Source organism: Hyperolius riggenbachi, chromosome 7 (assembly GCF_040937935.1).
Source record: "Hyperolius riggenbachi isolate aHypRig1 chromosome 7, aHypRig1.pri, whole genome shotgun sequence".
NCBI classification, from domain to species: Eukaryota; Metazoa; Chordata; class Amphibia; order Anura; family Hyperoliidae; genus Hyperolius; species Hyperolius riggenbachi.
The window spans coordinates 197,093,799-197,109,213 of record NC_090652.1 but is presented as its reverse complement, the minus strand read 5'-3'; the positions used below and the strand labels follow the sequence as shown (position 1 = coordinate 197,109,213).

The 15,415-nt window shown below is 45.5% G+C and overlaps 1 protein-coding gene across 1 annotated transcript in view; it reads right to left on the bottom strand.

Moving 5' to 3' along the window:
• Positions 1–15,415, bottom strand: part of CPO (carboxypeptidase O) — a 216,965-nt gene that overhangs the window by 60,408 nt on the left and 141,142 nt on the right. The window contains exons 6-7 of the mRNA XM_068247357.1: positions 12,450–12,551; positions 12,264–12,368 (exon numbers count right to left, since the gene is read on the bottom strand). Coding sequence (XP_068103458.1) covers positions 12,264–12,368; positions 12,450–12,551 — 207 coding nt within the window. The remainder of the gene's footprint in view (positions 1–12,263; positions 12,369–12,449; positions 12,552–15,415) is intronic.

Below are 15,415 nucleotides of genomic sequence, written 5' to 3'. Positions count from 1 at the left end.
CTGACAGTCTGTATCATGATTCTGCACATTTTGTCAGTTTTCTGTATCAATTACATTAGCTGCTGTGAAAAAATGTGTGCGTTTTTCTGCATAGAAACACACTTGGGGCTTGATTCACAAAGCGGTGCTAACCTACTTAGCACGTCTAAAGTCTTTAGACGCGCTAACCAGGGTGCTAAGTAGGTTAGCACTGGATTTCTCAATCAGATCGCGCGCTAACTTTGCGCGCACAAAGTTTTACGCGCGCAAAGTTTTACGCGCGCTAAGTCCCATAGGCTTTAATGGGCACTTCGCGCGGAGCGCCCTGCGCTCTGTGCAGTACGCGCGTAAAGTTTTACGCGCATAAAGTTTTGCGCGCGTAAAGTTTTATGCGCGATAAGCTTGTTTAGACGTGCTAAGGGGGTTTTCACAGGCGTGCTAACAGTTAGCACCACTTTGTGAATCAAGCCCCAGGTGTGCAGAAAACGTACACAGAAAAACGCAAGCAGAAAACTGAAAGACAAGTGTGTTCCCTGCCTCAAGCATTTGTTTATGAATATTAATAGAGCAATGACAACAGAGACAAAAAATGTCTTACAGTATTATAATATTACATCTCTAATTTCTTACAAAATTCAAATATTGCTAGATATTGCTTAGATATGTTAAGAAGGACACACTGTTAAATCCCTTAAAAAGTTCTAATCATTTGCAGGAGAGCTAAAGCAGGTGCACCCCCCTTCAGGCAGGTACAACACTACTTCTTCACACTGTGTATGAATAGTAATAACAGAAGGATGCACACCACAGGCTTCAACTTGCATTCTGTTTAACCACTTAAGGAGCGCCCCCAGCCGCTGGGCGGCGGCAAAGACCGAGCCTAAATGACCGCAATACGCCCATCGGCGGGGGCGGCGGCGGGCGTGGTTATGCGGCGATAGCGTCATTCGTGACGCGATCAGCCGTTGGCGACTGGCTCTGCCCCCCCTCGCGCTGTAACCCGCCGTATAATAGGCTTTGTAATGGATTACGTATAATAGGCTTTGTAATGTATACAAAGCCTAATATACAGGCTGCCTCCTGCCCTGGTGGTCCCAGTGTCCGAGGGACCACCAGGGCAGGCTGCAGCCACCCTAAGTCGCACCCAAGCACACTGATTTCCCCCCCCTGCCCCCTGATCACCCACAGCACCCCTCAGACCCCCCCTCCCCTGCCCACCCCCCAGACCACTGTTTGCAGCCAGAATTTGAGGGGTGGGGGGGGTGATCAGGAGGGAGCAGGGGGCAGTTTAGGGTTAAAAAAATAGCGTTGACAGATAGTGACAGGGAGTGATTGATGGGTGATTAGGGAATCACCCATCAATCACTCCCTGTCACTATCTGTCAACGCTATTTTTTTAACCCTAAACTGCCCCCTGCTCCCTCCTGATCACCCCCCCACCCCTCAAATTCTCCCCAGACCCCCCCCCCCTGTGTACTGTATGCCTCTATCCCCCTGTAATAACCCACTGATCACCTGTCAATCACTCATCAATCACCCCCTGTCACTGCCTAATCTGCCCCTTGCGGGCACCCAATCACCCGCCCACACGCTCAGATTGCCCTCAGACCCCCCCTTATCAATTCGCCAGTGCATTATTTATACCTGTTCTTCCCTGTAATAACCTACTGATCACCTGTCAATCACCTATCAATCACCCATCAATCACCCCCTGTCACTGCCACCCATCAATCAGCCCCTGTCACTGCCACTCATCAATCAGCCCCTAACCTGCCCCTTGCGGGCAATCTGATCACCCACCCACACCAATAGATCGCCGACATCAGATCACCTCCCAAGTGCAGAGTTTGCATCTGTTCTCTCCTCTAAACACCCACTAATTACCCATCAATCACCCCCTATCACCACCTATCACTGTTGCCCATCAAATTAGTCCCTAATCTACCCCTAGGGCACCCAATCACTTGCCCACACCCTCAGAACGCCCTCAGACCCCAGCCCTGATCACCTTGCCAGTGCATTGCTTGCATCTATTTCCCCCCTCTAATCACACCTTGAGACACCCATCAATCACTACCTGTCACCCCCTAGCACACCTACCCATCAGATCAGGCCCTAATTTGCCCCGTGTGGGCCCCTGATCACTCGGCCAAACCCTCAGATCCCCCTCAGACCCCCTTCCGATCACCTCCCCAGTGCATTGATTGCATTTATTTTCCCCTCTAACCACCCCCTGAGACACCCATCAATAACCGCCTGTCACCCCCCTAGCACTCCTATCCATCAGATCAGGCCCAATACAACCTGTCATCTAAGAGGCCACCCTGTTTATGACCGGTTCCACAAAATTTGCCCCCTCATAGACCACCTGTCATCAAAATTTGCAGATGCTTATACCCCTGAACAGTCATTTTGAGAAATTTGGTTTCCAGACTACTCACAGTTTTGGGCCCGTAAAATGCCAGGGCAGTATAGGAACACCACAAGTGACCCCATTTTAGAAAAAAGACACCCCAAGGTATTCTGTTAGGTGTATGACGAGTTCATAGAAGATTTTATTTTTTGTCAAAAGTTAGCGGAAATTGATTTTTATTGTTTTCTTCACAAAGTGTCATTTTTCACTAACTTGTGACAAAAAATAAAATCTTCTATGAACTCACCATTAGAGTTGAGCTGAAATTTTCGTAATTTCGCATTACTAAAATTACGCATGCGAAATTTGCGATTACGATGCGAAATTACAGTAGCGTAATTGCCATTAAAATCGTAATTGAAAATACCGTAAGCGTAATTTTCAACGCGTAATTTCGCGTTTCGTTCATGCCGTAATTTTGCATTAAACGCTACCGTAATTTCGCGTTAAACCGTAACGCTCCGTATAATATAAAAAAGCCGCCGACTTTAAGGGTTAATAGCAAAGCCCCCTTAAATGCTAAGAGCCTCAAATTTGGAGAATATATTAAGGAGATCAGGAGGAATAAGAGGAAAAAATTTTTTTTCAAAAAGACCTTATAGTTTTTGAGAAAATCGATGTTAAAGTTTCAAAGGAAAAATGTAAACATTTAAAAACCCGCCGACTTTAACGGTTAATAGCAAAGCCTGCTTAAAGTTTAGGAACACCAATTTCCCAGGGTATATTAAGGGGATCAGTGGGAATAAGAGGAAAACATTTTTTTTCAAAAAGACCTTATAGTTTTTGAGAAAATCGATTTTTAAGTTTAAAGGGCGAAAATGTCTTTTAAATGCAGAAAATGTCAGTTTTTTTTGCACAGGTAACAATAGTGTATTATTTTCATAGATTCCCCCAAGTGGGAAGGAGTTTTACTTACTTCGTTCTGAGTGTGGGAAATATTAAAAAAAAAACGACGTGGGGTCCCCCCTCCCAGACCTCTTTAACCCCTTGTCCCCCATGCAGGCTGGGATAGCCAGAATGCGGAGCACCGGCCGCGTGGGGCTCCGCACTCTGACTATACCAGCCCGCATGGTCCATGGATTGGGGGGTCTCGGAAGGGGAGGGGCAGCCAAGCTTTCCCCTCCCCCTCCGAGCCCTTGTCCAATCCAAGGACAAGGGGCTCTTCTCCACCTCCGATGGGCGGTGGAGGTGGAGGCCGCGATTTCCTGGGGGGGCGCTAAGGGGCCCAAAGTCCAATGAGCATCTTTAGGCTTTACAGGGGTGCTTACAATTTAGCACCCCCCAAAATGCCAGGACAGTGAACACACCTCACAAATGACCCGATTTTGGAAAGTAGACACTTCAAGGTATTCAGAGAGGAGCATAGTGAGTCCGTGGCAGATTTCATTTTTTTTGTTGCAAGTTAGAAGAAATGGAAACTTTTTTTTTTGTCACAAAGTGTCATTTTCCGCTAACTTGTGACAAAAAAATAAAATCTTCTATGAACTCACCATACTCCTAACGGAATACCTTGGGGTGTCTTCTTTCTAATTGTGGGGTTCCTATACTGCCCTGGCATTTTAGGTGTCCTAAAATGTTGCAAAATGACCTGTGAAATCCTAAAGCTACTCATTGGACTTTGGGCCCCTTAGCGCAGTTAGGGTGCAAAAAAGTGTCACACATGTGGTATCGCCGTACTCAGGAGAAGTAGTATAATGTGTTTTAGGGTGTATTTTTACACATACCCATGCTGAGTGGGAGAAATATCTCTGTAAATAGACAATTGTGTGTAAAACAAATCAAAAAATTGTCATTTACGGAGATATTTCTCCCACCCAGCATGGGTACAGGGCCGGCGCTACCATTAAGGCAAAGGAAGCAGCTGCCCCAGGGCCCCAGAGCTTGTAGGGGCCCCCAGTGGCTACAAGAGGAAAAAAAATTTTTTCAAATCGGCCTTATAGTTTTTGAGAAAATCGATTTTAAAGTTTTAAAGGAAAAAAAACACATTTAAAAACCTGCCGACTTTAATGGTTAATAGCAAATTCACCTTAAATGCTAGAAACCCTAAATTTGCAGGATATGTTAAGGAGATCATTAGGAATAAGAGGAAAAAACAATTTTTCAAAAAGACCTTATAGTTTTTGAGAAAATCGATTTTAAAGTTTAGAAGGAAAAAAGTATAGTTTTAAATGCGGTAAATGTAACTTTTAGTAGCAAACCTAACGGTAGTGTCATTTTACATGTATCAAACGAAAGCGCAATCAATTTCCTGACGGGGTTTCCAGGGGGTCTATACGCAGCCGCAGCGCTTTGGCCAGGGATCGCTATACAGCGCAATATGGCTGTATGAAGATCCCTGTCATTTTTTCCTATTTTCCCAATTTTTTTTTTTATGTTTAGAGTGTGGGAATTTAAAAAAAAAATAATTATGTGGGGTTCCCCCTCCTGAAACTTTTTAACCCCTTGTCCCCCATGCAGGCTGGGATAGCCAGAATGTGGAGCTCTGACCGATTGGGACTTCACACCCAGACTATACCAGCTGCAAAAAAGGTCCCCTAATGCCGATTTTTGTTCCGGGGTATATGTTGGGGGGGCCCCCCAGGTTTATTCTGCCCTAGGTCCCCATTGTTGCTTAAACCGGCCCTGCATGGGTATGTGTAAAAATACACCCCAAAACACAATATACTACTTCTCGGTCTTCTCCTGAGTACCGCAATACCACATGTGTGGCACTTTTTTGCAGCCTAACTGCGCTAAGGGGCCCAAAGTCCAATGAGCATCTTTAGGCTTTACAGGGGTGCTTATAATTTAGCACCCCCCAAAATGCCAGGACAGTGAACACACCTCACAAATGACCCGATTTTGGAAAGTAGACACTTCAAGGTATTCAGAGAGGAGCATAGTGAGTCCGTGGCAGATTTCATTTTTTTTGTTGCAAGTTAGAAGAAATGGAAACTTTTTTTTTTTGTCACAAAGTGTCATTTTCCGCTAACTTGTGACAAAAAAATAAAATCTTCTATGAACTCACCATGCCTCTCACTGAATACTTTGGGATGTCTTCTTTCTAAAATAGGGTCATTTGGGGGGTATTTATACTATCCTGGAATTTTAGCCCCTCATGAAACATGACAGGTGGTCAGGAAGTCAGAGATGCTTCAAAATGGGAAAATTCACTTTTGGCACCATAGTTTGTAAACGCTATAACTTTTACCCAATCCAATAAATATACGCTGAATGTTTTTTTTTTATCAAAGACATGTAGCAGAAAAACTTTCGCGCTCAAATGTATAGGAAATTTTACTTTATTTAAAAAATGTCAGCACAGAAAGTTAAAAAAGTCATTTTTTTGACAAAATTCATGTCTTTTTTGATGAATATAATAAAAACTAAAACTCGCAGCAGCAATCAAATAGCACCAAAAGAAAGCTGTATTAGTGACAAGAAAAGGAGGTAAAATTCATTTAGGTGGTAGGTTGTATGACCAAGCAATAAACCGTGAAAGCTGCAGTGGTCTGAATGGAAAAAAAGGCTCTGGTCCTTAAGGGGCGAAAAGACTATAGTCCTCAAGTGGTTAAGGAAGGTCAGCACACTACATGTTGCGGGCGTTGCCCTGTGATGACGGGCGACACCCGAAACATGTAGTGTGCTGACCTTGCTTTTAACAGAACGCAAGTTCAAGCCTGTGGTGTGCTTCCTTCTGTTATTACGACTGATGCTATAAATATTTCTCTTACCACTTAGTATGGAATTCAGTATTGAGAATAAGAATGTCATCAAGAATAAAACAAATATAAGCTAAAAAAGAACAGAATATAAACAGAAAAAGGCCTTGCCATAACTAACATATGCCATCAATCAATTTATCTAGTCATACGTATATATGTAAAAGCCATCCATATGGCAATAAAAATGTTGAGTCAGAAATATTTTCTCCAAAGTATCAAAATCTTTATTAAATGGGTAACGTATCAAAATAAAAACAATTAAAACTACGACATACAACAGGTCAGGATGTCTGAAATATGTTAGAATAAATAAATCTCATAATGATACAATTTGCAATGGAATGTATATAGTATATAATACAGACATATGATACCCTCTGGGACACGGGTTAGATAGGGGTAAAGAATTTAAACTAAGCCAAATGGGCCAAGCACAGACAAATACAGTACGTATCTTAGAACAATCACCCAGTCCGGGCATGAATAAGTAGATCAAAATAGATACCGCAATGCTAGGCATACAATTTGGCATAGACACCTCCGTAGTATAAATAAAAGATATATCTTACCACAAGTGCCCCCTCGCAGACGTCCGCTGTGCTGTCCCTCACATGCATCGCAACAGCAGCGATTGTAGATAGGACGTGATTGGGCTAGCGTGTCACGTGATGACACGCGGCGCCAACACGTCAACATGACGTGGCCATGTCACGCGGTTAGTTAGGGTGGAAGTATTTGTATTGAATTTGGAACGATTACGTACCCTGCTATCCTTTGAAGAAGCAACAGTCCGTTGCGATACATGTGAGGGATATGAGATTTATTATATAAATATGAGATTTATTGATTCTAACATATTTCAGACATCATGACCTGCTGTATGTGGTAGTTTTAATTGTTTTTATTTTGATACTTTGGAGAAAATATTTCTGACTCAATATTTTTGTTGCCATATGGATGGCATTTTCTTTCTTGTGTATAGTGCTTTCGTATGCATCCTAGGCAATGCTATCTTATTGGCTCATGTGTTGTGTCATTACACGTATATTTAAAGTGATAACTTATCATCAACGAAAGGGATGCAGGTTGGTAACGAGTAGTCCACAACAAGAAAGCCAGTTTACAATAAGAGGCAATGAGTGTCTTATAGGGAAGAAGAAACTCGTATTCTACTTATACTACTAGCTTGCAATGTCACTTTAAAGTGATCCTACTGGATCAGTGATTTAAACTTTAAACTTGAGGTCTACTATTATTTCCTTAAAGCAAAAAGGGTTCTTGGTTTACATAAATTCTCACCTAGTGGGCTTCTGATTAGTTCTCTTTTTTTTTTTATTATTATTATTATTTTTATATATCGCTGACATCTTCTGCAGCACTATTCAGAGTATACTGTTTTGTCACTTAACTGTCCCTCAGAGGGGCTCACAATCTAATCCCTAACATAGTCATATGTCTATGTATGTATTGTGTAGTGTGTGTATCGTAGTCTAATGCCAATTTTGGAGGAAGCCAATTAACTTAACTGTATGTTTTTGGGATGTGGGAGGTAACCAGAGTGCACAAAGGAAACTCACACAGACACGGTGAGAACATACAAACTCCGTGGAGATAGTTCCCTGGCTGGGATTCGAACTGGGGACCCAGTGATGCAAGACGAGTTTGCTAAATTCAGAACTGCAAACAAACGAATTGGCAGTACAGGTAATAATACTCAAAAGATTTTGTCCGTCAGGACCTGACCTAGTGTACTGAGTATAAAGCAATGTATTGCTCCGTGGGTTGCCCAAGTAAGCAGTGTTCAATGACTTATGGGTTACCTAAATAACATAAAAAGGCCTCAGTGCAAGTGGGAGGTCATTGCTTATCCCCCCACACACAGCAGTAGCAAATTATTGGAGAAAAAAATGTATGGGGTGTAGCTATTCCCACTACAAGGAGAGACGTCAGTTGTGTCTTCAGGGATGGTCCCACTCAACCACAACTAAAACACAAACCAGCAAATACAAATGGGTGCACTTAAATACAATTAAAGCATACGCCACATTGGTTCACCTGCTACTATGCACCTCATTTCAGCTGGACCGATAACATGACCTTCATAGAAGGGAAAAACTGCTGAGGTAGTAAGGGTGATCAGGGCCGGTTCAAGTAACAATTGAGCCCTAGGGCAAAATTAGCCTGGGGGCACCCCAACAGACAACCACCAACCAAAAAGCGTCATTAGATGCCTTTTATGGCAGCCAAACTTCCCTCCTGGGCCCCTGAGCTGGCTGCTGACCCTCCCCCAATCACCTGCCAACTTAACAGACTCTGCAGAGTCCCTGGGGAGCAACAGTTAAGATGGGGAGGGACACCTTGGGGGCCCCTACAGGCTCTGGGGGCCTGGGGCGACTGCCCATTTTTTCCTATGGTAGCTCCGGCCCTGAGGGTGATCATACAGGCTGTGCCTACACATATATACAGTGTTAGTGTCAACTAGTGCTAGTTTCATTCTACATAAGGATCGTCAGGACAAATTAACAGTGTAAAGAAAATAAAAAATAGCAGAGCATCCCACCACCAACATTACGTCCCCCAGCAATACAGCCCAAGTTGGAGCCCTTTTAAAGCTGGTGCCATTATTCAATTCACATTTTCTCTTAAATTTCTCCTAGGTGAATCTTTCAAACTTTATGAATAAAATGCCTTTTAAGCCAAAAGCAAGCGGAAAAAAAATATTTTGACAGTGCTGTTTTTTTCCTATTTTTTTTTTTGGTACTTTTTCAATTGCAGAGCGTTGAGAAGTTATTTAAAACAAAACAGAAAGTAAAAAATTATCTCCTAGGTGAAAACTTAGAGCTCTATTTAGGTCTGGTACTATATGCACACCCTGACGATTAAGCCCTTTTAATGCTAGGGCCATTATTCAATTTACATTTTATCCTAGATTTTCTCCTTTGTGAACCGTGTACACCTTATCAAAAAAATGCTTTTTAAAGGACTACTGTTAGGGGGGTAGGGGGAAAAAGAGCTGAACTTATCCGGGACTTCTAATGGTCCCACGCAGACTTCCTTTGCTCGTGCAGCCACTCACCGATGCTCCGGTCCACTTCTGGAATTTGTTACTTTAAAGTCGGAAAACCACTGTGCCTGCATAGCCGTGTCCTCGCTTCCACTGATGTCACCAGGAGCGTACTGCACAGGCACATACCGTTCTGGGCCTGCACAATACATTCCTGGTGACAGGATGTCTTTGGGGGACCATTAGAGGCCCCAGGTAACTGTTTTTCCCCCTACCTCCCTACAGTACTCCTTTAAAGGAATACTGTAGGGGGGTCAGGGGAAAATGAGTTGAAGTTACCCGGGGCTTCTAATGGTCCCCCGCAGACATCCTGTACCCACGCAGCCACTCACCGATGCTCCAGCCCCGCCTCTGGTTCACTTCTGGAATTTCAGACTTTAAAGTCTGAAAACCACTGCGCCTGCGTTGCCGTGTCCTAGCTCCCGCTGATGTCACGAGAAGCGTACTGCACAGGCCCAGTATGGTTTGGGCCTGCGCAGTACGCTCCTGATGACATCAGGGGAAGCGAAGACACGGCAACGCAGGCACAGCTGGAATTTCAGACTTTAAAGTCTGAAATTCCAGAAGTGACTCGGAGGTGGGGCCGGAGCATCGGTGAGTGGCTGCGCAGGTACAGGATGTCTGCGGGGGACCATTAGAAGCCACGGGTAAGTTCAACTCATTTTCCCCCGACCCCCCTACAGTATCCCTTTAAAGGAGTTATCTGGGCCGTGTAAAGAAAATAAATGCTACTTACCGGGGGCTTCCTCCAGCCCCAAGCTCCCAGGACCTCCCTCGCCGCACCTCTGCGCGCAGCCGTTAGCCGGAGCTCCGTCCCGGTCCCCGGTGATGACGTCAGAGCGACCTCCAGGTTGCTCTGTTCTGCACCTGCGTGAGCGGCGCTGTCAATCACCGCCACGTGGGCCAGAGCAGACTGCGCAGGCGCAGTAGTTCTGCGCCTGCGCAGTATGCTCCAGAGGTGCGGCGAGGGAGGTCCTGGGAGCTTGGGGCTGGAGGAAGCCCCCGGTAAGTAGCGTTTATTTTCTTTATACAGATAACTCCTTTAAGCCACTAGCAAGCAAGAAAAAATATTTTGACAGTACTTTTTTACCTATTTTTTGGGTTCTTTTAACCTCCTGCTGACCATGTGATCCCGATGGGCGTGGCCACGGCAGCAGCCCCAAGACCGCCTAATGCCGATCGGCATAAAGTCCTGGGGCCAGCTAATGCAGGAGATCGTGTGCAAGCTGCGTGCGCATCTCTTGCTTGGGGGGCGAAGCTCCGCCCCGCCTTCAGTCTCCGTCGCTCGGGAGACTGTTAAACAGCGTGATCACCATCTATTTACATGTACAGCGCTGCGATCGGCAGCAGCTCTGTACTGGGGACAGCCGTGTGACACGGCTGTCCCCCTGGGACACTGGAGAGCGATCGGCTTTTATAGGCAGAAGCCTATGACAGCCGATCGTCATGATTGGCCAGCTGTGGGGAGGGAGGGAAGATATTTAAAGAAACACACTTTTTTAAATTAAAAAACACTGATAATAATATCTGTACAAAAAAAAATAAACATGGGGGAGCGATCAGACTCCACCAACAGAGAGCTCTGTCGGTGGGGAGAAAAGGAGGGGGGGGGGGGGAAATCACCTGTGTGCTGTGTTGTGCGGCCCTGAAGCTTGGCCTTAAAGCTGCAGTGGCCTATTTTACTAAAAATGGCCTGGTCACTAGGGGGGTTTAGCACTGCGGTCCTCAAGAGGTTAATTGCAGAGTGTTGAGAATATATTTTAAACAGAAGATTAAATATTATCTCCTAGGAGACAACTTTATTTAGACCCATAGGGCCATATGCAATTCACTTTTTCACCTGACTTTTCTCCCAGGAGATAATTTTTCATCTTCTATTAAAATAACTTTTCAGTACTTTTCAACTAAAAAAAAGTACCAAAAAGTAGGTGAAAAGGTACTATCAAAATTATTTTGAGTATTTTCTTGTTTTCTGGTGGCTTAAAAGGCATTGTATTGACAAGTTCAAAAATATCACCTAGGAGAAAACTCAGGTGAAAAAGTGAATTGCATATGGCCCATAGTCCCTTTACATTTTGCTCTAGTTGCCACCTGCCTAAATGTTGCTGAAGAGGGTATGAAAGTAACATACTACTACCACCTTCAAGCACTTATTAAAGCCGCACAGTGAATCAGTTGACAGCTGGCAAATTCACAGCTGTTAGTAATGCTTGTAAAGTTAAACTTATGTGTAAACTGCACTTGATAGTTTCAGTGATACAGGATATTATGATATGGTGAAAATGAAAGGAATAGTAAACTATCCATCATATCAAAGATCAACAGGAAGGCTTGTTAGTTGAACGAGTTGAAGCCAACATTAGCTTTCACAAAAAAAGTCAAAATGTGCGCATTACTTTAGCAACCTTCATCTCCGGAACTACTAATCTTTTTGATACACAGATTTGCAGACTGCAGGGAATCTGTGATTAGGCCTTCAGTTAATAGCTGAGCTTGCTTAGGTTTGTAAAACATTTTTTTTTTTTTTAGCTTTTGGGTGTTGCTGGCTACCTTGCTTGTTTGTTCTTTTGTATGCCAATTAATAAAACTATTATGCTGTCATGATTGGGTTGAGCTGCACATATATGTGTCATGTGTTTTTCTAATTGATATTTGGCATGTACCAGTGTATTAGTAATGTGAAAGCTGCCCTACTAAGATAATGGGCTTGATTCACAAAGCCGTGCAAACTGTTTAGCACGGGTGTGCTAAAGAGTTAGCACGTGAAGTGCCATTCGCGGACCTTTGCGCGCGCAAAGTGCCGCGATTTGCGCGATCGCGGACTTTTGCGCGCACTTTTCGCGGCACTTTGTGCGTGCAAAAGTCCGCGAACGGCACTTCACGTGCTAACTGTTTAGCACACCCGTGCTAAACAGTTTGCACGGCTTTGTGAATCAAGCCCAATCTGTTTTTGAGGGTAATTATTTTTTTATTCATAATCTTGCATAAAGGCAAATTACATTTTGATGCAACTTAATGTTTAACGAAACTGGGTAGCTGCAAATGACATAAATTAAGAGAAATTGTATTTACAGCAGTGGACCAAGCAGGAAAGAAACGTTACCTCTTTGACAAACCATTGACAAAAGGCTGGCGCAATCCATTCTCGTGCATGAATTCCACAATCCATCCACACTGCTTTCTTGGGATTACGGGACCGTTTACTTATCTGCCAAGAAAATTGACACAGTGCAATTTGTAACTGCAGTGTTTGAGAGTTGACTTTGAAACGTAAAAAAAAAAATCCTACCTTTAGATAATACATAGATTTAGATTCATATGTTAAACCCAGGTGATGTTTTGTTACTAAGTCTTTATATTTCTCCGACATTAGGGTCATCCAGTTGTAAATCTTAAAAAAAAAAAAAAGCATTCACAATAAAGTAGCAAAAATAATGTACACTTTTTTTCTACAGTGCACAAGTAGAAAATAATGTAGTTTACATTTTTCATTTCATTATTGCCCCTTGTATTAAAATAAAATGTTTGTTCCAGCCACTGTCATACATTTACTAGAAAGTTAACCTACCAGTATAGTTTTGGATGATGTGAAGAATGCCTCAAAAATACGAGTAAACACATTTTCACAGCCTCTGCCAGAAAGTATATTTAAAGGATGACAACGCAAAAGTTGAGGGGTAAAGGTTGTGTGTGTCGAGAAAAATGTGCACGTGATGTAAACTTGTAGAACTAAGTCACTTGTTCATTTAATAATCACTAAAGTGTGCAATGAGCAGAACTGAATGTGAACCCATTGTATCAAGTCGATACTAGATCACTAGATATAGATCAGAGACACTTGCGCCTCCACCAGCCTACCCTGCCTGCTGCCCCCCATGCACTTTTTGACCGTACCCGGAAACAATGCCTGCTGCCCGCACTGCCCCCCCAGGCTTGACTGCCCCAGCTGCTGCCCTAGGCAGGAGCGCGGTGGAACCACCCTCACGGGGGACAAAAACCGTACGCTTCCTATCCCGTACCGAACTCCTGGAATGGGAGCCCCGTGTTTGCTGCGAAAGGCCATTTGGAGACATCCTGCGGGAGACAGTCAGCTCCCACATTGCGCTCCTAACTAGTAGCGCCAGGGGCCCAAAGAATCGCCGCCACAGGGGGAGAAGGGCAGGGGCTAGGGTGAGGCTGAAGAGAAGAGGACTACTCTCTTCCATACCGGCCATACTCCTAGCGAACGTCTGCTCACTCCCAAACAAGGTGGATGAACTTCTCCTACTGCTCGGCCGCAAACCCTCGCTAAGCAAGAACACCCCTGTGCTCTGCTTCACGGAGACCTGGCTCAACGGAAACGTCCCGGACAACGCTGTACAGATGCCAGGCTACCTCCTCTTCCGAGCAGACCGGGACCGCGACCTCTCCGGGAAAACGAGAGGAGGCGGCATATGCTTCTACATTAACTCCGACTGGTGCACCAACATCTCACTCCTCAGCAAGTTCTGCTCCCCTGACGTTGAACTCCTAGCCATCAACTGCAGGCCCAGGTACTCACCTAGGGAGTTCTCCTCCTTCATCCTAATAGGAGTCTACATCCCACCGGACTCCGACACCAGGAATGCCCTGAGAACACTGAGCGACTATATCTCGGGGTGGGAAACTGCTTCCCCTGAGGCCCTCATCATCACCCTAGGGGACTTCAACAGCGCAAACCTGCGACAGGAACTGCCCCACTTCCAGCAGCACATCACCTGCCCCACCAGGAACCGCAACACCCTGGATAAATGCTACACGGCCCTCAGAAACGCCTACAAGGCCTCTCGAGGCGCTCCCCTAGGGAACTCAGACCACTGCGTGATCCACCTGATCCCCACTTACAGAAGGCAGCTGGAGACGACAAAGCCCATCACTAGAACTGTTAAAAAGTGGTCCGAGGAAGCAAAACTGAGGCTGCAGGCATGCCTGGAATGCACTGACTGGCCGACCCTGGAGGCACCCACCTTGGAGGAATGGTCTGAAAACATCCTCTCCTACGTCCGCTTCTGCGAGGATGCATGCATTCCAACCAAAACCTTCAAAGTCTTCCCAAACGATAAGCCCTGGTTCAACAGCAACCTACGACGTCTCCGGAAGATCAAGGAGGAGGCTCACAAGTCGGGCACCCCAGAAGAGTACAGGGAGGCCAGGAATACCCTGAACAGAGAACTGAGAGCAGCAAAAAGGTCCTACTCTAATAAGGTAGGCCACAGCCTACAGTCCAACAACTCGCGGGAAGTCTGGAAGGGTCTCAAGGCGGCAACAAACTTCAAACCTCCCCTTCACCAAGCAGCTTCCAGCTCACAACTGGCGGAAGAACTCAACGAGTTCTACTGTAGGTTTGACCTCCAATCCAAGCAGCCTGCGGCCCCAGCATCCCAGCCAGCTCCAGACTTCATGGCATCCGCGACAGAGGATGCCCAGGGCCCCCCAGGGGCCAGTGGAATCCCCGCTCTGACCGCAGTACAGGAAGAGGATGTGCTACGACTCCTCCGCTGACTCAATCCCAGGAAAGCCTCGGGCCCGGATGGGGTATCCTCACTCTGCTTGAGAACCTGCGCAATCCAACTAGCTCCCATCCTCACCTCCCTCTACAACAGATCCTTATCAGAAGGAAAGGTCCCCTCCTGCTTCAAAAGGTCCACAATCATCCCAGTCCCCAAAAAACCAGGGAACACGGAACTCAACAACTTCAGACCCGTAGCCCTGACCCCCATCACCATGAAAGTATTCGAGAGGCTAGTGCTGGCCCACCTGAAGCACTCCACCAGCTCCCTCCTCGAACCACTCCAGTTTGCCTACAGGGAAAACCGATCAGTGGACGATGCCATCAATGTCAGCCTGGCATACATCTCGGAACACCTCGACAGCCCAGGGGCCTATGCTAGGGTCCTTTTCCTGGACTTCAGCTCGGCCTTTAACACCATCTGTCCAGACATTCTGATCAACAACCTTGCGCATCTTGGGGCAGATTCCCTCCTCTGCAGGTGGGTTAAGGACTTTCTCTCCAACAGAACTCAACGGGTCAAGCTTGGCAGTCGCATCTCCAGCGAAAGAACCACTAACGTCGGTGCTCCGCAGGGCTGCGTGCTGTCCCCTCTCCTGTTCTCTCTGTACACGAACAACTGCACCTCAGCCTCAGACTCCGTCAAAGTTATCAAATTCGCAGATGATACCACGCTTATCGGCCTCATCGACAGAAACGGCGGAGAGGACAACTACCGAAACGAAGTT